This window comes from Syngnathus acus, chromosome 1 (genome assembly GCF_901709675.1).
Source record: "Syngnathus acus chromosome 1, fSynAcu1.2, whole genome shotgun sequence".
NCBI lineage: Eukaryota > Metazoa > Chordata > Actinopteri > Syngnathiformes > Syngnathidae > Syngnathus > Syngnathus acus.
This window is the reverse complement of record NC_051087.1, coordinates 12,835,327-12,857,815: the sequence shown is the minus strand read 5'-3', so window position 1 is coordinate 12,857,815 and position 22,489 is coordinate 12,835,327. Positions and strand designations below refer to the sequence as shown.

The 22,489-nt window shown below is 40.6% G+C and overlaps 1 protein-coding gene across 2 annotated transcripts; it reads right to left on the bottom strand.

Moving 5' to 3' along the window:
* Positions 1 to 5,188: 5,188 nt before the first annotated feature.
* Positions 5,189 to 22,152, bottom strand: LOC119128172 (high affinity choline transporter 1-like). Of its 2 annotated transcripts, XM_037260388.1 has the most exons (10): positions 22,027 to 22,152; positions 21,834 to 21,937; positions 16,340 to 16,538; positions 16,148 to 16,261; positions 14,781 to 14,936; positions 10,129 to 10,277; positions 9,062 to 9,205; positions 8,726 to 8,879; positions 8,399 to 8,616; positions 5,189 to 7,930 (listed from the first exon to the last, which is right to left on the bottom strand). In XM_037260388.1, the coding sequence occupies exons 3-10, from the start codon at positions 16,521 to 16,523 to the stop codon at positions 7,400 to 7,402; spliced, it is 1,650 nt and encodes a 549-aa protein (XP_037116283.1). In that variant the 5' UTR covers positions 16,524 to 16,538; positions 21,834 to 21,937; positions 22,027 to 22,152; the 3' UTR covers positions 5,189 to 7,399. The 2 variants fall into 2 exon arrangements, with proteins under 2 accessions (XP_037116283.1, XP_037116292.1); XM_037260397.1 differs by lacking the exons at positions 16,148 to 16,261; positions 16,340 to 16,538; positions 21,834 to 21,937; positions 22,027 to 22,152 and adding an exon at positions 11,197 to 11,243 and having other exon boundaries at positions 12,871 to 14,921.
* Positions 22,153 to 22,489: the final 337 nt, after the last annotated feature.

Here is a 22,489-nt window from a genome sequence, read left to right as displayed (position 1 = left end):
ATTGAGATATCATTTGGCCAAGACAGACAGCAAAGTGTGTCAAGGCAGATTTGCATGAACCGGCAGCAGAAAAAGTACAGTACACAGTCATAAGTCACCTTGTAGGCCAATGAAAACGGCCTTATGCTAGTCATTCCTAGAATTCTGTATACGATACTCGGAGCCGGTGGAGCTGTGCCAAAGTTGACAGGAAGAGAGTGTTGCACAGACTCACTGCCAAAAAGGACAAGTTAGAACGTTTTTGAAGGGTATACCTTCACATTATGGATAATGTGATGTTATTGTTCTGCTCCAGAATACATTTCTGTCTTTTTGACACTTTGAAAAAAAATTGTTGTTGTCTCTCTCTTATTAGTGGCAATAATTGTACGTGGAGAAATTTAACATGCATTATTCATATGACTTTCACACCATAAACTGGAGTGAAGAAATTAGTATGTTAAGAAACAGACAATAATGCAGAAACAACACATTTCATCATTCTGTAAGTGTCTAATCAGATTGTTCTGATGTAAGGATCATAAGGTTACCTAACAGAATCATCACCCAGTCTTCATTTTTTAATCATCTTACTCCATAATCAGGGTTTTCTGTATGCAGACAATTGTTTCTTTTCTGTGACCATAGAGTGAATTAATGGTTGGAAGATTAATATAAATATTGATCTAAGAGGGTTTGAAAGGACGACGTGAGTGTAGAAAAGAAGGCATGAGTGGGGTTGTGTCCTCTCCAAGAAGGTCTTGGCATGACTCAGATGTCAGGTCTCAAATGACTGAATGAGTGGGTGTCAGCTTTTGTCAGATCAACTGCACGATTAGCGAGCATAAATACGAGGTCATCAGCACGGCTTGTCCAAGTGTATCAAATGATAACAATAAAAATGGAAAACTAAAGTTTGAAAATGTGTCATAGGATTTATGAATTAATGAAGCTGAGAAACACCACCCTGACTATGAAAAAAATGAATTTTCAGTGCCGCTCGTGGTCATAAGGACCTTCAACCTAAAATGTGCTTCGACACACTGTCAACCTAAAGCTATGATGGAGTGCCACGAGTAAGCAATTAGGCAAAGTCATTAGAGACGTGAAAAACATTCTCAGCCTTTCAGGTACTGAGCTCGGCAGTCAACTGTTCTGCGGACATCTGTTTTACGTGCATGTTACATGATCCATATGTTGCCATACCTTCTGGGATGACATGCAACTTTTTTCACTGAGGTGGGAACATATGTGGATTTTGACCTATTTATGTCATTGTTTTGTGACCAAACTTAATAACTAATTTTACAGCGGAGCGGTCTCAGACGGCAAGTCATTAACCAGCAGAAGAATAAGGCCAAGAAACGTATACTCAACAAGTGTGGGTGAAGAGGATACGGCAATGGACAACACCGTTAATGAGTTTTACTGGACTATTTTTGTGTAAAATTCATACTCTACCCAAAACAGGGACAGTACAGAGACCAGTCATTACCACGTCGGCCTTTCATTCGAGAAGAAAATCGGGGCTGGCGTTTCCTGTGTGGGGCAAGTGCAGGGAGAACACTTGCGAGGGTTATGCCAGCTTCCTCTAACAATCCAAAAACATGTATAGCAGGTTAAATGAAGACCTTCAACTGTTGGTAAGTGTCGTCACCAGTGTGAATGTGTGTGAATCTATAGGTGTCGTGTGTCAAACTCATTTTTGCCGCGGGCCGCATTGTAGTGCCCCCCCGGGCCTTGAGTTTGACACCTGATATACGGCCTCTCGCCCAGGTTTCAGTTCCCCGGCTGCCTCAAAAAAAACAAAAAAAAACAAATTGTGGTGCCCCTCAAAGTCCTGTGCCCTTTGCATTTGGCTTCATGGCCTACGTATATAGTGTTTGATCCTGCAAGAAAATACAATATTTGAAGACTCTGACTAACTCATAATTTAGCTAGGTTTTGAATAATTTGGTTCTTAGCAGTAAATGTTCTTTTAAAGTCAAATCAAACCTGTAATTGTACATAGAAAATGTATGTCAATATATACGTGTTATTTTTACATATTAATACTGTGAAATAGTTCCTTTCCAGGGAAATGATCGTCACAGAGCCTGCCTAATAATACAAGCTGAGCAACGGCGAGCACCAGCAGCAAATGCTGTGAAACTCAATCTTGCTTCTCTTTATTCGAGGTGTTTGTTGATTGCATCCACTTGTTATAAATAGAATGAAAGTAAAGTAAGAGCTCTCTTTCTCCACTCAAGGGTCCTCCTTGAAGTTGGTGCAAAATAAAACAGCTGTTGAGCTTGTCTTCAGACTTCAGAGTTTATTCTTAGCTTTTTTTTTTGCACGAGGGATTATATGTCATTTTGCTTTCTTTCACCTCTCTTCTCTGTATATGTGTTATCTACTTCTGGACAATGTTTTGGATAGCAAATAACAGATAGAAAGCTGAGTTTGACAAGACTAGACTAAAGAGCACAAGGAACAGCCTGTCTTATCAGTCAGGTGCAGCCTGTTCTATTCAAATGATGTATAGAAGCCACATGAATTTGCTGATTGTTATCATACAGCTCCATGTCACTTAAGAAGCGACTTAAGTTCATTACATCTGAATATCTGAATGTATACTCTGTGTCAACAGTTGTAGTGGAACATTAAATTGTTTTTATTGAAATCATTGGGTTGAGTACCTGCCACTTGATGAGTGTTCCAAATGTGAAATTAAACAATCAAGCCAATTTCCAATGTCAAGTCAATTGTTTTGCCAAAGCAATGGTTAAATTTGCCAGTTGTGTCCGTGTAATCTTGACACACAGGGGTGGCCCGGACAGCTCCTGCTGTACACGGAGATTCAGAGTCTCCGGAAACCACAAGAAAAATAGTCGCTAGATTTGTTGCCTTTCGCGTTACTACCTAGAGGGAATGGAAAAGACACTAATAAAAGCAATAGTCAATGAGTTGGCAACAGGCTTCGAAACCTATACTCAGTATTTACAACCAGAGAGTAAGCTCTGTCTTTATTTATTTTTTTAATGAAGTTTGATTTGCACTATGTGTAGTAATTGTTTTATGGGAGGGGAAAAGGGCTTTCACTCAAGAGGTCAAATAATAAACAGTTGCAAAAATCATTGCTGGTTGAAAAGCAGTGCACCAGAGGGTTTATGGTGTCTTCGATGAACCCACAGTGTGTCTAAAATGGGATTAGTGGTTGTTTCCCAGACCACAGCTTGTTTTAACAAGTCAAGCATTTAATCTCTACTTCCTTCCATCTAACACGCGCCTGACTTGTGGCTGACACTTGAGCCCAGAAACATTTTGGAGCTATACAAATATTGTCATTGTCATCGTAAGTAACCATACTGAACTAAAACACCAACCAAGAAAAAGTATGTTCTAACCTCTGCACTGTCTGGCAGTTGGTATATATAAAGCCCTTGACGGATGAGGTCACTCAAGGGTCAATTCTTGGCCCCCTTTTATTCAGCGTGTATATGCTACCCTTTGGAACGCTAACATTGACTCTTATGGTTATGTGGATGAAATTGAGTAGTCCTCAAAAGACAACAATTCATTTGGGCTGTATTATCATTGCCTAAAACAAACAACTAGATGAACCAAAATTTTCTTCAACCAACCCAAGACAATACTGAGGTAAGTGATTTGGGGAATTGAAAAAAGTTGCAGCTCATTCAGAACTTCAGCGGTTCTGCTACTGTTCTTCAAATCACTGGTTTAGCTACTGGATACATTTATTTATTTATTTTTAAAAAAAAGCTAATGATAGGCGGCTCGGTGGGGCACTGGCAAGCACGTCCGCCTCACAGTGAGGAGGGTGCGGGTTCGATTCCACCTCCGGCCCTCCCTGCGTGGAGTTTGCATGTTCTCCCCGTGTCCGCGTGGGTTTTCTCCGGGCACTCCGGTTTCCTCCCACATCCCCAAAAACATGCTTGGTAGGCCGGTTGAGCGCTCCAAATTGCCCCTAGGTGTGAGTGCGTGTGCGGATGGTTGTTCGTCTCTGTGTGCCCTGCGATTGGCTGGCAACCAGTTCAGGGTGTCCCCCGCCTACTGCCCGATGACAGCTGGGATAGGCTCCGGCAAGCCCGCGACCCCCGTGGGGATAAAGCGGTACAGAAAATGGATGGATGGATGGAAGCTAATGATACACATACGTATAAACCCAGTAAGGCCGTGAAGTCTGAAGACTTGGTTCAAATAGTGGAGCCCGGAGTTTAAAGCCTACATGGTTACATGGCATTAAGATGTTATGCTGACTGAATTGGAATACACTACCAAGAGAAATGATATCAAACCCAGGCACTAATGTTTTGAAGTTAAAAATGTTATATTTTGTTACCTTCATGCCTATGATTGAGCTCTCTCATTTACAATATAGTACCGTAAATTTCGGACTATAAACTGCTACTTTTTTCTCAAATTTTAAACCCTGCGGCTTATTGTCCGATGCGGCTCATATAGGTTTTTTTCCGTGATTTTTCTCATGACTAATACACTTATACACTCATAAGAAGGCTCTGGACCGCTGTTGTGCTGTTATGTTAATAAAAGTTATGCGTCCCTAAATAATTATCTCTTTCCTGACAATCATCTTTGTGTATATTCTCTTACAAATGGGAATTAAACATTAAAAACCTTACGCGATCATGCGGCGACTTTACATGCATATTCCCATCAGACACTGAGGAGGAAGATTTTGCTGGTTTCAGTGGACAGGAGAAAGACAAAGACGGCTCTCAGTGACATTGTTGACTGGTATGTTTTCTTTTCACCCGCCTAGTTAGTGCTGTTACTTCCGTGTTTACAACAAAATGTTAATGTTATTAAAACTTTAGCCCAGCTAGTGCTGTTACTTCCGTGTTTACAACGAAATGTTAATGCTATTAAAACTTTAGCCCAGCTAGTGCTGTTACTTCCGTGTTTACAACAAAATGTTAATGTGATTAGAACTTTAAAAAGGCTTTCTGTGTACCGTCTTTCTTTGTGAATAACTCGTGCGCACATGCGGTTTATAGTCCGGTGTGGCTTATATAAGTATGAAACTAAAAAAAATCACGAATTTTAGCTGGTCCGGCTTATAGTCCGGTGCGGCTTACAGCCCAAAATTTACGGTAGTAATATTTTTCAGCTAATTTACATTTTCCCCTTTTGCTGTTCCCAAGTTATTTCCTTGCAGTCATGACAAAGAAAACATAGTAACCAGTAGTCATTTTTAGATCAGCTTTTATTCTCGCAGAAGATCACCCCGTGGGGATTTACATTAATCGATTACAAAGTAGGACCTTGCCAAGCGGCAAGAGAGAACAGCCTTCACAAAGGTTCAGTATACATAGTTACTGACATGCATAATAGTATAAAACCACATACAGACAACGAGGGAGAAATAAAATGGAGCATTTTTTTAAATTATAAAACTAAAACCAGTCAAGGATGTTAATGGGCAACTTTTGGAGAATTAAAAACATTGGAAATAAAATATGACTACCCCAAAAGGTATCAAATAAATGTCACGCAACTACTCCACTAGTAAGGCACAGTTTTCCATCTGTAATGTCTGAATATCTGAAGTTGCATGTAGTGCTTGGGGAGCAGTGTTCGTTGTGATAACAATTCCCACGTGACACACTGCTGAATAGTGCAGGCCAATCAAAAGGCCAATCTGAACATAAAGTGATAACAGGTCTACATTCATTTTTTTTTTTTTAGCAAAATCCTGGGTACATTTTACTCCTTGTTCACTTGAGATACAAATACACGTTTGTGTTGTTCCTCTAAAACTAACAACGCATGGCAATCCACTTTTGATATAAAAATAACAAGAGTCAATGTACAAATTATGATTAAGCTGTACAAGAGTATAATACATTTAGAACTCACATTTATTCAAAAAGATGCATGCAATGAGTTCTGCTTTGATTCCACAAGTCTTTGGAAATCAGATTTTGACCATCTGACAATTTGTTTTAATTGGCATTCAGAAACAAGCGTTGAGCTCGAGCCCACTAAACAAGATGGTTCATATAACAAGATGGTTCATATACACACGTTCAACGGCATCAATTAAATCGGGGGGGGGGGCAAAGCAGTTTCCAGTGATATTTACGTGAAGGCTAGTTTAGGTTGTGCCTTATACAAGAAAATGTTTGGAGGCTCACAATACAATGCCTGAAGGCTAATCAGTTAAAAGGAAAACACAAAATGCACATTCTCTCAAAACAGGTTACATAACAGATGTCAGAATTTATTTTAAATAGTGTTTCTATTGATCACATATGCGTGTAGTCTTTAAATTGGAATATTTCCTTACATTGCACAACCAGCAGCATGTGACATGCTGGGGTGGGACAATCTTGGAGAGATGGGGGGGGGGGGTTCCCCTCATTGTCACAGCATTGTCGAAAAGAATACAATGGAAAGTTTTTAACAGGCTTGCCTCTGTTGACAGTCCTGCTTGAGGTGTTTGTATTCACATTATGGGCATGTTCACATACAGTAACTGATTGTGCGTGATTAAAGAACAACAATTGACAGTTGAGTTTATTTTCAAATCAGTGTAACTTTCTGTTTTATACGGGCATGGCTACAACGCAACACATTGAAACATTGATAAAGTTGCTCACAAGATGTGCAATCATGCAAACATACATGAAGTGGTTAGGGGCGTTGATGCAAATACAAGTGTAGTCAATACCACAACTTAACTGTGCTGAATGGGAGTAATTAAAAAATGATTGCCTTTTGCCCTTGTTTCTGAAGTGACAATTTGGACTGTATGTTGCAAGTAAAACAATCTGCACAAGCCTGTCGAATTGCGCAACACATCAGCTATAAAGGACTTGCTAACTACTTTCTCCAGTTGGACTGAACATTTGTGCAGAGAGCCAAAAAATGTTGCATGCGCGTTTTAGTCAAGGGACCACATTTGCATCCAAAAACAAACAATATACTTTTGCTAGCGTGATAAAATATATTTTTATAAATCTGTACATAACACAAATCCACGAAACAAAACAATTAATAAACTCCATACTTCTTTCTTTTCCAAATGGAAATGATTTTTAAAGGCTGTGCTCCTTCTGTCCATTGCAGAGATGTGTGATTAGCTGACAACAAGGCTCAGTAATTGGATGTTTTTAATGAATAACATTATATGCTACACTGGTGAATGGGTAACTATCATACACAAGCTAAGTTTACATTTCGTACTGTTTGATTGTAGAAGGAAGCTGATATTAAAGACGGGTGCTAGGGGTTTCCAATTTTAGGCTGTTCAGTATGTGATACAAAATCACACATTCTGTCCAGATTCCATTAACACTGTTAAACCTCAGCTGCTTAATGGCCATCGGCAAACCCCGTCGAGCAGACAAGCTTGTCTGCCTCCCGTCACGGCCCATTTCTTTGTCTTAAAGGCCCTTCAGCAGCTGGTGGTGTCCAGTAGCTGCTTGGATACGGCAAGTTCTTCGTTGTCTTCGGTGGGCCTCTCTTCTACAGGCTTGCTTTGCTTGCTTTTGGCCTTGTACACATCCCACTTTTCCGGCAAAAGATCCTTGTCGAAAGCCAATGTCATCAGCCAAGACACGACCATGATGGTGCCCAGCGAGACGAGCATGATCGTAGTACGAAAGGGGAAGAACTGAGTAAGCTTGCCTTCAGCATCCAGCCGGCAGTTGGGGAAGCGGATGATGGGCGGCAGGCCGATGAGGGGCTCGCCGCTCAGGATTCTCAAGATGATTCCCAGAAGGAAGCCCATGATGGCCCCGTAAGCATTTGACGCCTTGAAGAAGAGCACGCAGACCAGCTGAGGGAACATGATGGTGTAGGACATGTCTACGCCCACCAGCCAGAAGACGAGCACACTGCTGTCCAAGAAGGTGAGGCCAGTGCCAGCCAGACCGACAACCACCACCGAGATCCGGATCACCCACTGCATCTCGCGGTCCGATGCCTGGGAAGAGACAGACGGAGCGCGCTTCAAAACGTGCTTTTGAATAAAGGAACATCTAGTGTTGTCTTGAGGCCATGATAAAGCAACATAGTTTGTCACGGGCAGACAATTTCGGTCCTCGAGGGCAAGTGTCCTGCAAGTTTTCTATGTCTCCCTGTTGCAACACACCTGATTCCTGAATGAATGATCAGGATTGTTATCCAGCTCCTGCAGACCTTGCTAATGATCTGACCATTTGAATGTATGTCATTACTGCTAACATTCTTTAAAGCTACTCATACAATATGTAGCAATGACGCGTTTCAACAAAGTGCAGTCTGCCCAACTAAGTTGACAAAAACAGTTGATCAGCAGCAAAATGCACTACGTACACATAATTGCATAGAGGGCTAGCTGATAATCAGTTCCAATCCCTAAAACCACAGGTAATTCCATTTCTATCTCTGAGCACACGCTGTTGACACGCACCTGCTTCCGGATGATGTTCTTGTAGATATTGGAGGAGAATAGTGACGCAGAGGACAGCAGGGCTGAGTCCATGGAGGACATGACAGCGGCGGCTACAGCTCCGATCCCGATGATAGACACGTACATGGGCGTGAGGTATTGCAGGGAGATGGGGAGGATGGAACCTGCTTCGCCACGCTCATATGGAGTTGGCAGTCCATAGATTGTCGAGTTCCAATCTACGGAACGATTATATAAAGAGAGTTGATCAAAAATGAGGAAGCACTATAAACAGCAAAAGGCCCTGAATGTCTTTACACCGCGAGTCCAATTAAAAGTGGAATGTACCTGTCGATGCAGCCACAGCTCCCACCAGCACAGAGGGGATACCCAGCACCAGGCAGAAGGCGGCAGAGGCAAAGCAGGTCATTTGTGCCTGGGTGTAAGATGAGGCCGACAGGATCCTCTGGTAGAAAGCTTGGTAGGCCAAACCGCCGAGAGCCTGTCACAAACACGACCAGCACGAAATTTTACCGTTTTTCACATCTAAGGAAATTAACAGCTGGCATCGAATCCATTCCAAGATCCTTTTGTGGCAAGAAATCTCAAATCCAGTAGATCGTGTCGCAGGAGATATGTATTTTTACTGTCCGGTGCATATTTATAAAGCGATCCCTGACTCACCAGCAGCATGAAGTCGTCAAACCACTTGCCGGCTCGATCGAGCTCCACCGTGCCAACCCAGGGAGCCTGGAAGGTCTGGTTGTAGGCCGTCAGCGAGATGTCCACAGAGTGAGGGTTGGTCAACAGGAAAGGGACGCACACCCACTGTGTACACAACCACAAAGCTAAGCTGATTTCATTATGCACTGAGTGGAGGAAGTCTGACTGGAAACTAGGAATCCAAACCAAGTTTCTCTCGGCCCATACCATGAGTGGCGTTGCAGTATGTTTCACTATAACTGTCAAAGAAATATGGCTGCTGAAGTTGACCAAATCAGCAGTATTTTAGAAAAATATAAAGGCGTTAAAATTTAATGTAACAACTTTGCATCTGCTCGCAATGGTCACAAGTTTCCAGGAAAGAAACTAAATATAGCTTGCGGGGAGGCTGGTCCATGAGCTCCAGTTACGAACCAGAACCTTTTTCAGTTCAAACGTTATTTGGGCTAATTCAAAATGCGGGCCACATGCGCAGAACTGCTACGGCGAGCAGTAAATAGCAGCTAAGCGCTACTGTGACAGCTGTTCCTAGATGGCTACATTCTTAAAGACAGCAGTTAAAATAGGCTACCATAAAACGTCGGCATATTTACTGTACCACATTGTCCCTCACTGAAGATCCTTATACAAATGGAAAGTCTGTCACTTTTTTAATACAAATATTCTGCTGTCAAGCCAATACTCCCGTAATACTCCCGTGATTAATGCCTAATATCATTTGAAAGCGATTTGACTCAATTAAGAGCAAGTCATGGCAAAGAATTGCTGAAATAACTGATCATGCCCTTGATTTCCTTGTGGAAGAAAAGAAGTCTCCTCCCATACCAATGCATGCATCAGTGGTGCTTCTCGCCGCATATTTGGTCATTGTTTAGCTCTCACTATTTCTTTCTGTTTATTTCAATTTGCAAACGAAAGAAAAGTTGCTTGGCGGTTGCGATTTTCACAGCCCCTTCTATTTATCAGTCCAGCCCCCCTTTCACCCCGGGAGAGAAAAAAGTCCTGGAGCCGTCTCTGCATTTACATACCAGGCTGATAAAGATGAGAATGAGCTGGATCACATCTGTGTAAGCCACAGAGTAAAGCCCTCCCAGGAGCGTGTAGGCAATGGCAACGACGGCAGAGATGACAATGGAGTAGCCGTAAGAAAGGTCAAGGATCACACTCATAGTTCCACCTGGAACAAAACAGCATTGTGATGAGCACCAGGCAAGCAGGTTCATGGTGCAACGTACATTCATCACTGGAGACACATGCAACATATTTTTGTGATGGGATTAAATTATTATTAATATGTTCTAAACCCCTCTTTTGCTTTTAAATCGTTCTCTCTCCTTCTCACAGACATACATATACATGCATCCACTTTTAACGAGCTTTTAACATATTTATTTCATCCATCCATTTTCTGTACCGCCGTATCCCCACGGGGGTCGCGGGCTTGCTGGAGCCTATCCCAGCTGTCATCGGGCAGTAGGCGGGGGACACCCTGAACCGGTTGCCAGCCAATCGCAGGGCACACAGAGACGAACAACCATCCGCACACGCACTCACACCTAGGGGCAATTTGGAGCGCTCAATCGGCCTACCAAGCATGTTTTTGGGGATGTGGGAGGAAACCGGAGTGCCCGGAGAAAACCCACGCGGGCCCGGGGAGAACATGCAAACTCCACACAGGGAGGGCCGGAGGTGGAATCGAACCCGCACCCTCCTTACTGTGAGGCGGACGTGCTAGCCAGTGCGCCACCGAGCCGCCATATTTATTTGGTCATATTTAATTCATATCCTGAAAAGAACAACCACATATTACAATTGCCTAGCATAGCATTATATTAAACATCTCTAAACAAATCAGGTGGACATAAAGCAATGATATTAAAAACAGAACCAGAAGACCAGAAGCAGCCTATTGATTGTGACTCCATAACCCTCAATAGACACAGATCATTAAAAAAAAAAAATCAACAAACAAAAAACAGAAGTTTACGAAAGTAATGAAACAGCATGTGTAAAGAATGAGTAAATGTCAATAAGTGAATTTAAAAACAAGAAAAGAAAATCTTGTTACTCAAACAAGGCAAGCAAAACGTCACTACCTTTACTGTCTCTTCTCCCACCTTGCCAGGGTCCCCCCAGCCGCAGCCTGCAGCCACACCACAACAATGTCCTTAAACAGAGAAGTGTCAGATCTGCACCATCTATCGCTACTTACCACCCTCTGCCCTACCGTGCCCACCCCATCCCACTTTTGTAAAAAGACAATTTCTCACTTCTTGGTGTTTGATGTTTATTTGACTGCCACGTCGTTTACCCTCTTCCCATTTATTGCATTAGTAATACTAGTCTTAACGTACCTACGGGACCCCTTACCAACTAACCTTTACGTAACTTTGATGGCAGTTCACACTCGGCGCTTAAATGCCAAAATGTTCAAGGTGGGGTCAGTGTAAGTCACTCTGTACTCCACATTCACATGTGGTGAGTGGCAGAAAATGAAACTCCAAAACGCCACCTCTATTTATTTAAAAAAATTCCCCGTCTCAATGATGTCGCTATTTGATTTAATCCAAGTATTAGGTGGTAAGGTATATGCCAAAAGATGGAACAAAAGGTCCAATAATTCGTTTTTAGATGCCTTTTAGACAATCTTGAAGGCGAAACGGTAGCAGTTTTCTTCCGGAAAGAGTATTTTTCACTTGAAGGAAGGGCCTGTCTGTATTTTATAGTACTGAATGTCAGAATGCATTATTTTGTATTACTGGCAGTCATAGTCCACTCTTGAATTTATATTCAAGAAGGAAAGTGAAGCTATATACTGATGCCACATGTCAACTCAATCTCTTTGGATACGTTCTTATCACGCAAGTCCTTTTATTACCGAAGCCAAGGCTGGCCATGACGTAACATTGACTGAATTGTCAAGTATTCTTGGTTGCTATGCTTTACAGTTTTCGTGGCATCCCCCTTGTGTGTTGAGCTGTGGCCTTTAGCACGGCGCTACATTTAGGATAAAAAAAGATGGTGGAATGAGAATCAGGGGGCCCTTTGGCTTCATAGGTTAGGCCAGAGAATAAGGGTTGCTTAAATACACCCATGTTGTTTTTAGATCCTCTGCCGACCCAGGGACACGCTGAGTGGGGCAAGAAACACGCACACATACAAGGACACACACCACTTTCAAACGTGGCCGATACCAATTTCCTTCCCTGTGGAAATTTGACCGTGGCTGTTGATATTGGATGATGACTGACAGCATGTTTTCTTAAATGCAAAATTCTTTCTTCCACTGAACTGCTGCCCAATAAGGAGATGCATGATGCTTGGTGTAAATGGTTGAATTTTGCCTGACTACATTTTTTTGATTTACTTTTTGATCCCATTGGTGCTTTTTTTGTTTTTAATTTTTTTGCTGACAAACTTCTGTTCTGTTCATAGCGGTCATCCAAATGTCAGAAGGTTTTACTGAGGAGTGAGGTGTCTACCCAGGGATGAAATTGGTTTAATTACTTTGGACATATGTCTCAAGAACATTCCTTTTGTGGAGTGTCAGTGAACAGTTTACAGCGCTTCCATGGTGACTCAAACAGATATTACATGTATAAACATTACGCACGCACGCAAACACACACACAGACACACACACACACACACACACACACACACACACACATACACGCAGCTATGTAAAGGCATATCATTTGCATTGAAGCAATCAGTCAAATAGAAACGTTTTTCATGATACAAACAAACTGGTTTGAATAATTGATCACCTTTCACAATCAACAGGCTGCTCGATGATTAACCCCCTTTTTAGAATACCACTGGAAAAGAAGACAGCGTTAAAACACACACGCAAAAACATGAAATACACACTCAAACCCATTCGCACGGCACATCATTGCACTTACATCCACACCCACATAGACACACACAGCAACGTAAAGCATACAGAAATGACAGCAGGAATTACAGTGCAAAATATTGTTTCAAAGAAACAATGCAGTATTTCGCAAAGATCCTAGCACCGCTACTGAAGTTGTACTAAAATGCATTTGCCAATGCTGCCCCTAAAAAGTTTGGGATCACTCACAAAAATAACTGATCGTTCATGAATGTAAAAGATCAGCTTGGACAATTTAGAGCAATTATAGTCAAACATTTATGCACCCTTCCATGCATCCTGGGCTCATTTTATGTTTAACAACACACCGTAAAATCCTGTGCATAATAGGCACGCCCCCAAAAAAGTATTCCCAAATTGGGGGTGAGTATTATACACGGGTGTTAATATGACACAAATATATCCACCTTGTTTCGACATTTACCAGTGCGTAGACAGTAGCTAGGCATGGTAGCAACCAAAAATCATGCTATTCATCACGCTACCAATGCGATAAGGCCAACTTCAAAATAAACTTTACCCAACAAAATAATACAATGCCAAAGTACGCTTTTCATTTTGAAGTTGTTTTTGACAGCGTGTTGCAGCATTTTTCAGGCATTGCATCACAAACTGAATAAATAATCAAATATAATGTTAGTTGAACACAGTTTAATTGTGTGCAACTGGTGTACATATATGTTCAAATTAAGAACAAAGCAATCAGTTTTTTGTCTCCGCACACACTCCTGCTGCTCTCTTCAAAACAGGAAAAGTGCGAGTGGAGGAGTTTGATCCAAACAGTGAAAAAGAGGACAACTTTAAACCATCATGTCATATAATGTAAAGTGAGACTGTTATGTGAGCATTAAAAAACATAGTTATGGATACCAGCTATAAGGTTACAGTACATATTATACATGGGTACAGAGAAAAAAAAAAGTTTTAAAGATTGATTTTGGGGGTGCGGATTATACACAGGTTTGTATTGTACTTGACAGTGAAGTTTAAATATGGTCGCTACCTACAAAGAAGCTGGCAGAATAGCAGTAACAAAGCAGTCCGGACCATCACATCCGATTATCACTCTTCAGTTAGTTCCGTTGTTGCTGTACATAACTGTCATTTTGAAATGACTTTCCCTGTTACTAATTTTATTGGGAAGGATTCACATTGCTGTTTCGTGGGTAGCATTTAATGAAAGTCCTGGCCAAAATTATTCACCAAGATAATGTGCAAAGTTCTTCCATTATAAAAGCGCTTTTCTTTTATAAATATCGGCTTTTTTAAATGATCCCAAACTTTTGCCAAGTAATGAGATTAGTGTTGACATGCGTGTTGTTTATAAATTTAGGTGTCTTAGCATTCTCATTAGACTCCAAGAGCATGTACAAAAGCCATGCCCTTATAATTGTGTAGCTGTCCTTGACTTATTTTGGGTATGTCTGTCAGCTGAGGGATCCCGGCCCCTCACCACCCACCAGTGGAAGGACTTCACAAGTTAACATACAAGTGTATATTCTCGTAATTTAGTCTGGAGGGCATAGTTTCAACAAGTGCAGGAATAAGCACTCAGGGATCCATCATGGACATTTGACTACCACTACATCAATGGTATGACCTAATTCAATACGGATTTTACCTCAGTAGTTCCATGTATACTACTGACAATAATCATTTGGTCCAGTTGTTGTTTTTCTAGTGCACTATTCATTGTGTGCTTGGATTTGTTTAAGCCTGCACGGCAGATGTCCACATAATTACTTCACACATGCACTTCTACAGTATGAAGGAACTCACCCAGGCTGACAAGTGTGCGTGCCACCCACAGAACATCAGCGACCAGTGCAGGGAGGATCAGAGCATTGCTCATAAAGTTCCCATACTTCTTCTGGAAAGGATCCATCATTGTCACATACTTGTTCTCTCTCATGGGCTTTGCAAAGAAAAAGCCACCTGGAATAGAACGGAAAGCATTGGTGCAAAATAAAGCTGTTAGTGCAACAGAAAGAGCTTAGAATTTTCTCAGAGGAACGCAAAAATAGAAATTGACAAAGAGGGGGTTCAGAAGAATGATGACAGTATGTGAGGATGTTAAGGAAAACAAGTGTTCTCTTTAGATCAGGGGTCACCCACATGGTAGGCCTCAAGGATCACATAAGTAGGACATGGGCCTGTTCCCAAAATAACTCACCAGTGATTTTCTTGTACAAGCAATAAGATTGCACTGTACATTGACAGAGATGTATTAGTGATACAGTATTTATCTATTTCCTAATTATGTCGATAACGTGACAAGCGTCTTCTCATAAATTCATATCAGTTATTAGTCATAGCAAAAAGATTTGTTGTTTCAAATGTGTGTCAGTCCTCTGCACTAATCAGAGGCCAAGAAGTAGCATTCGGTTTCAAAAAAGTTGGAGACCCCTGCTCGAGATAAGAAAATACTATCAGCTGAACACAGGAGTCCAACGTAGCCAATAACGGTCAAGAACAGCACATGGCACCTCTTATTTCCCGATTTCACATAACGTTCACATTGTGCCAGCTATTGTGACATTGTCCCAGCAGGTCACATCACCTGTTGCAAATGTTTATGTGCATGTGTATCTCTCAGCGATTAGAGGTCTCTTTGGTTCAAGTCATCACTTTGCACCTGTTGCCTCATATTACCACCCGAAACTGATTTCTCCTGGTCCTATTTTTAAACAGAGCGACACTTTTATAGTTTGGTGCAGTCAGATGGCCGATGGTGGAGAAATTGATACTTATTAGTATAAATAAAAAACAACAACATTGTTAGTTTTTTTCCCTCAAAACGCGATATGAGATCGTTTGTGTTGATTTGCTGACAATTTTTATCATATTGCAACATGTAATGAAATGCTTAGAAATCACCCCCCCCCTCCCTCTCTTAAAAATGTACAGCACAAGTTCCATTTACATAGGGGGGGCATTGTTGTTGCATAACGCACAGAAGGACGCACTCCATTTAGCATCTGATTTTACTGGCATTTCCTGCTGCTTGCTGCTATTAATTTCAAAGCTTCTACACTTGTGTGCAAGTGCGTCGTTTATCATCGGGCCTAGCTAAGAATCAGAAAACATTTGTCACAAAGGGGAGAACTTTTCAATTTGTGACTTCAGTATAAACAAGTTCTACTCACCCAAGAAAAATGTGACAACATAAGGCACTGGCATGAGAGCCCACACTGCTCCCAATGTTGGATTGTATGTGGCTTCCGCTATACCCAAGATAAAACCTCCTCCTACCCACGTGGCTGCAAAGAAAGTTTTTATTTTTTTAAATATCTGTCATTTGTTGTCTTCCCACAGATAAACCAGCAACTTTTTATTACCTGTCAGAGTGAAGACGCCCACGAGCAAGTTAATGTTCCGTCCAGCAAGTAGAGTGATCTCCATTCCATCTCCTTTGCATTTTTTCTCCTCCTTCCTGGAACGCATGGAAGCCCAAATGCCTGTTCCCAGGATCAGCAGGTAGAAGGCTGCCATCACCACCAGACCCGGCACGTTTAAAGTCATGGTTAACTATTGCCTCTGTTGAACAGGAAAGACGTATAAATATCGGCCGCGTACACAAAACAAAGACAAATTGCACGTGTCCACTCAAACAACATTAAATTTCAAAATATTTGTCTTAGCCTGGTACAAAATGTGATAGGTGAGAAATTATGGGGTCTGGTTAACATAACATTTTAGCACATCCTTAAAATAATTCACATCGAATAGTTTTCTTTGAAAGAGCGGACGAGGAAATGCAACAGCAGACAGATTAAAAACGGGCTGGAAATACAAGGGAGTTAAAGGTGGTCTCACAATACCGTACTTCACAAAACGGTGGACAAACAACTTAAGTGATCTATCAGAGTACCTTGGAAAACAAAGTATTTTTTAAAACATCTCTACTTTAGGACACAGGAGAAAAAAAGACAGAGCCTCTGTTCAGTACAAAAAAAATGCATTGTAAGACCAGAGTCAAATTACAACTGCCTCAAGAATGTATGGACATTAACTTGCAAATGAGTACAGGTTAGAAAGGAAATGTTTGTCAAGGCCAGGGAATAAAAAATAGAAGCCAAGAGGAATGTGTACTATGTGTGTATGTATACGTGTATGCGTGTAATTTTGTGGAAGGTATAGAAGGAAAGGCCGACGGACCGGGAAAGTTGCCAAAGTCAACAAAAACTCGGTTATATGGCTCATGTGATCTACAAGTGGGTGCACTGCAATGCGCGGCTTTTTATCACAGCACACATTGCAGAATTCAAAACGTCGGGCGGAAACCTCCAACATTTGTTCAATTTGATACTGTTTGGCAAATTGACACAATTGGTCAGCCCCTTACGTGGGTGCGTTATGCGTACAAAATGATTACCCAATCGAAAGTGATGCAAACGCTTTGTGATCGTTTTTTTTTTTGGTCCCTTTGAAAAGTGATGGTTTGGGAGATGCGAGAATTCTACTCGACGCCGAAGTGTGTCTATTTTGTAAAGAGGGAGTCAGTGCACTATGTTCATAAGGGAAAAGGAGACGAAAATGATTTTAGAGCTCAATTATTATTCTTTTTTTTAAGATCCAGACAGCAGAGGTACACAGTGGAAACAGCGTTGTGCAAGTTTTTTTTTACTGTACATGGTTGCCACTTCTAAATCTCAACTGCATAAAGCACAGTAAAAACAACTTATGTCTGGCGTGTCCAAGAGCAGTGCTAGTGTATACATATACCGTCGGGGCGGGGAAGGAGAATTCCCTTAGGATGCTGTTATTTTTCACTAGCTTCTAAAACACACAGCCCACAGCAAGTCCAGATGACACAATCATCCTTCTGTCAGCCACTGTGTGCACAGCTAATACACCATAATCAATCATTACTGCATTAAATGTTGTCTGAGTTGCCCAAATTCATTTATACTAGTTGAGGAATTAAAATGGAAGAACAAACAACCCTGATAGAGAAAACGTTGTAGAGCGTCTTGTTTACTAACATGTGGTAACTGCCTGAAAGTTTTCAGAAGTTGAATCTTAATATTGAAAATGATATTTGTATTAGTGGTTTTCTCAATTCAAACAAGTGCACATTTAGTTGTTTGTAGATGGCTGGTTATTTTGGGGAGTCTCCTACTTGACTGTATGCAAGATATTTCACATTGGGGTGATGTCTGGATTCCTTCATAGGGATTGGACTGATTTTGAAGCTGGGGGAGGGGGGCTCCTCTTATATCTCCCCCCTTACACACTCTTAACACACAGTGATTGTGTATCGTCTGCCATTTCTCAGTGAGACTGGATTTACTTGTTACAGTCCTCTTAAAATACAATACAGAAAAGTATTGCCTGAATTATCTAAAGTGATTCAGTTACATTTCATTTACCGTCCCATACACTCCTGCATCTTTAGCTAGTGTATAGACATTTAAGTCTGGATTCAATTTAAATTGGATAACTGTAATTTTTGTATCCTCCAGCCAATCGTGAATACACTACCGTTCAAAGGTTTGGGGTCACAAAATTGTTTGGGTGACCCCAAACTTTTGAATGGTAGTGTAAATATTATTATAATAAAATATTATGAATTAAATATTATAAATTATATCTTATATTTGTATAAGATTATATATAATCTATGAATATAAGTATACATATATATTATAAGATTTTTTACACAGAAGATTATATATATAATCTATAAATAATTATCTAAATAAATATATACACTACCGTTCAAAAGTTTGGGGTCACCCAAACAATTTTGTGACCCCAAACTTTTGAACGGTAGTGTACGTCTGAAAGCATGCCAAGTTAATCTTGAACCCACTTGTGCTGGAGACAACAGTCAAGCTCCAAAACCGGGGTCAATGACATGGAAAAGAAAGTATGAATTTAGGCCATTAATCAGGCCCCCTTGTCAGTGTAATAATCCATGCATAAAATCAATCAAATAAAATGGATCTGGTTTGACACTGGGATGCAGGACTGTCTTTAACCAAATAGTTTCCAAGTGTTTCATTGACATGAAGGGCAAGGTCAAAGTGTGTTAGCATGTGTTGCTGCAAAAGCTGGCACTATTTGTTTGCCAAGGTCTTACTTGAAAATGTAGCTTCGAATGGTTTCTACATAACATTTAGTCTCGGTGAGTATGTTTGTTGAATAAAATTATAAGCCAAGGAACCCTGGCTGTCAGGTGGCTGAGATATCAGCAGTCGTTTCTTCCTCCCTCTTTTTTTTTTTTTACCATGATGGTGTATTGTAAACCACACATCTAGAAAAAACCCCAACAACACCTCAGACATTCATTGTTAATGTTTGTAAAATCCCAAGATCCATATTTTTTCTGAATGTCAGCTAGTGGAAACATGATTGATTTGGTATAATTATAAAAACAGTGGCCTACTCATCTTTGGGCCAACTTTTTTTCTTTTCACTTCTGCAGTTGGACATACAGTAAACATTTCTCACTCCAGACGCATACATTCAGTGCAGCGGGCGTACTCGCACGTGTAATGGCCGCCACACACGTGACAAATACAGTACAGTAACAAACACTTTATTGTATTATCTCAGTACATGTAAATTTCTCTCACTTAGTCTGGCCCCAAATAGTGGGTTGGCTCTGCGTGTTTATATCTTATCTGACGAGTACTGTTGACAGACACTGATCACATCACTCTTGTAAGAGGCCCCCTTCAGTATTATACTGTATATACTGTCCATACTGTATTTTTGGACAAGTCACTATTTACACATTTTGGCTGGGGGTGCAACCTATACTTTAAAAATATGCTTTCGGTATTTATAAAATATGCTTGTAGATTCTCAGTTAATTTACCAAAATAAAACAATTTTATGTTACATATGTTTTAAAATGGCCACCAGAAATGGAAATGCAAAGCACTGAAGTATGGCAGCCGCCTGAAAGTTTTTGTAATCTGTAGAGTCCTTGTCACTTTCTTTCTCTCACTTGCTATCGGATCCCGTTTGGCTATCATTTTGTGGCTTTTCTGTTTTTTCGAATGAGCGACATGTTTTCTATACTGCTCATGTTTGGTGCAGTGCATTTTCGGCTGTGTGTACTGTAATTGTTTAGTTTTGATTAAATCATTAAACAATACCAAATCTGTCATTTTAACCGTTTATAATATGAGAAAGATTGCTATTTCAGCAGGTGAAATAGGTCAAGATGGTCATTTGGCCTCAACCCCAAAACATCTTTGAAAATCCCATTAGGAAGGTCATGCGAACATTTTCTTTGTTATAATATGATCTGTGCAGTCCGATTGTGAAAGTTTCAGTTGTGGAATAAGAAATAAACAACCAAAATCCACCCGTTTTATCCATCCCATAATTTTCAAAATAGAAAATGTCTCTCCTAATACATACACTCTCACAACAGCTGCAGCTTCATAAAACACTCAACAGAACATGTAACGTAACAGATCGACAATAATAAAATTTAACATTGTTACAACCACCAAGGGGCTAGATGGATTAAGGAATTTAGGAATATTATTTTTTATTGGAACTTCTGGAGTGCAAAAATTATGCATCAGGGGGATACGTTCCTCAGTATAAAACAAGGTTTTGAGGTAGGTTTAAATACAGAAAAAGTGACTGCTTATAAATTTAGGGAATTTCTATGTAGGGTATTTTATCCAACAGAGCAGCCGCAATTAGACATGTATTGTTGACAGGATATACACGGCATGTTTGACTTCACCAATTGACATTTGAAGTTGTTGCATCAGAGGGCTCAATGCAACCTTCGGCAACATTTGGCTGCCAGACAGCTGGCAGAGCATTTATTTATTGCCAGTGTAACTAGAGTAACTTTAGACATGAGGACACTCTCTGTCTAAATAAGCCATGTCCTCTGATACAGGTGCAGACGTGTGACTTGGCAATGCCCAGCTATTACTATCTATGAATACCTTCCTCCCTAGCCACATGTCTCAGTACTTTTCCGCTGTTGCTCACTATCTTCTCCATCACGCCTGTGATCTTGTGGATAGGTAATTTCCCACTATTAGCACCTATGGCCAAATTCCATACAATCACTTGCGCTCATTATAAAAAAAGTAAAAAACGGCTGATTGGTGTTAAAGCTTCCGTGAAATGTGACCTGTGTGTTTTGTCTCATAAAGACTAAAACAAAATAAAAAAAAATGCATATATATATATATATATATATATATATATATATATATACATATATGCACATTTTCCATCTTAATAGATATTATGAAGTTATTTGGAATACATATAGCCCATGACATTTTTAGTCGAGTCTAAAAATTTGGTTTAGAATTGGGACACACAGTTCTGATACCTTGGTACAGGGGTGTCAAACTCATGTTTTTTGCGGGCCGCATTGTAGTCATAGCTTCTTTCGGAGGGCCAGTATGACTGTCAACCCAAATAAATGAATGAGCACCTCATATTATATACAGTAAAAGCTACAAAACAAACTGACAAATAACTTGTTTTCAAATCAGATGCGTAAAAACTGGTCAAATATTTAAAAAAATATATATATTATTAAAAGTAAAGACAATTTGCAATTCTAGTAATGACATATCCCCCACTCCAAGCAGTGTAGTAGTGAGAAATAATCCCTGGGAGATAAAATTCACAAAAAGCAAACTGCCTGTACACTTTGGTGAGACCCTCTAGTTATGTGGCCTCAAGAGTATTATCACTCAAGGCTATTTAGAGCATAGTTATGTGTGCTGCTCTAACTTGAAGACAAACGGAAGCAAACAAGCATGCATACATTATAATGTAAATGAAAGCAACATTTAGGGCACATCGCATCTGAACAGGACATAGGAAACATACCCAAAACGGTGTTACACAGAACGTCTCAGGTCTTTGTGATGATGGGTGGTGGAAGAGAGAGATGCTATTCTTACAGGTCACAGAACACACCAGATGATTGAGTCCTTCCAAAGAGGAAAAATAAAAACATGCACTCAAATGGAATGATGTTAAACACTGCTAAGGAAAAAAAAAAAACTAAGAAAAAACCTACCAAAATTGTACTTAGTTTTGATTTAAATGGTTTGGCGTTTCAAATAAAATGCTGGCAAGTTAGGAGTTGTGGTTTACTGACAGACCAGTCTCAAGGAAGGGAGGGTGGCACTCTCTGGAAGTGGCCTGCAAGCCTTTCCTATAAAGCTCTCCAGGGGGCGTGACAAAGTGGCCAAAGTGGAAAAAAAAAACAGGGGACCACTACGACTTGATTGGTGACTGCTCCGAAGACCCAGTCGACCGACAGCCAATTAGCTGTGAGCAGAAAGCATGGCGTGGCCCAGCCCACATGTAAAGTCAATCCATATGTGGGTGACTGGTCCTGGAGTGCCCACTACCAGCACCTTCTCCATTCAACACTTGCACTCAATTCACATCCTCTACCCAAATGAAAATAACTAACTATAACTATAAATTGTAGATGTACGTATATATAACATAGGAATACAATTAACATCTTAGCT

What these genes read in the sequence shown, in the direction of transcription:
- LOC119128172 (XM_037260388.1), bottom strand. Translation starts at nt 16,523, where the DNA reads ATGACTTTAAACGTGCCGGGTCTGGTGGTGATGGCAGCCTTCTACCTG. An exon ending in GGGCGTCTTCACTCTGACAG is followed by an intron (nt 16,262 to 16,339) that starts GTAATAAAAAGT and finishes CTTTCTTTGCAG; the next exon opens with CCACGTGGGTAGGAGGAGGT. An exon ending in AGCTGTGGCTGCATCGACAG is followed by an intron (nt 8,617 to 8,725) that starts GTACATTCCACT and finishes ATCGTTCCGTAG; the next exon opens with ATTGGAACTCGACAATCTAT.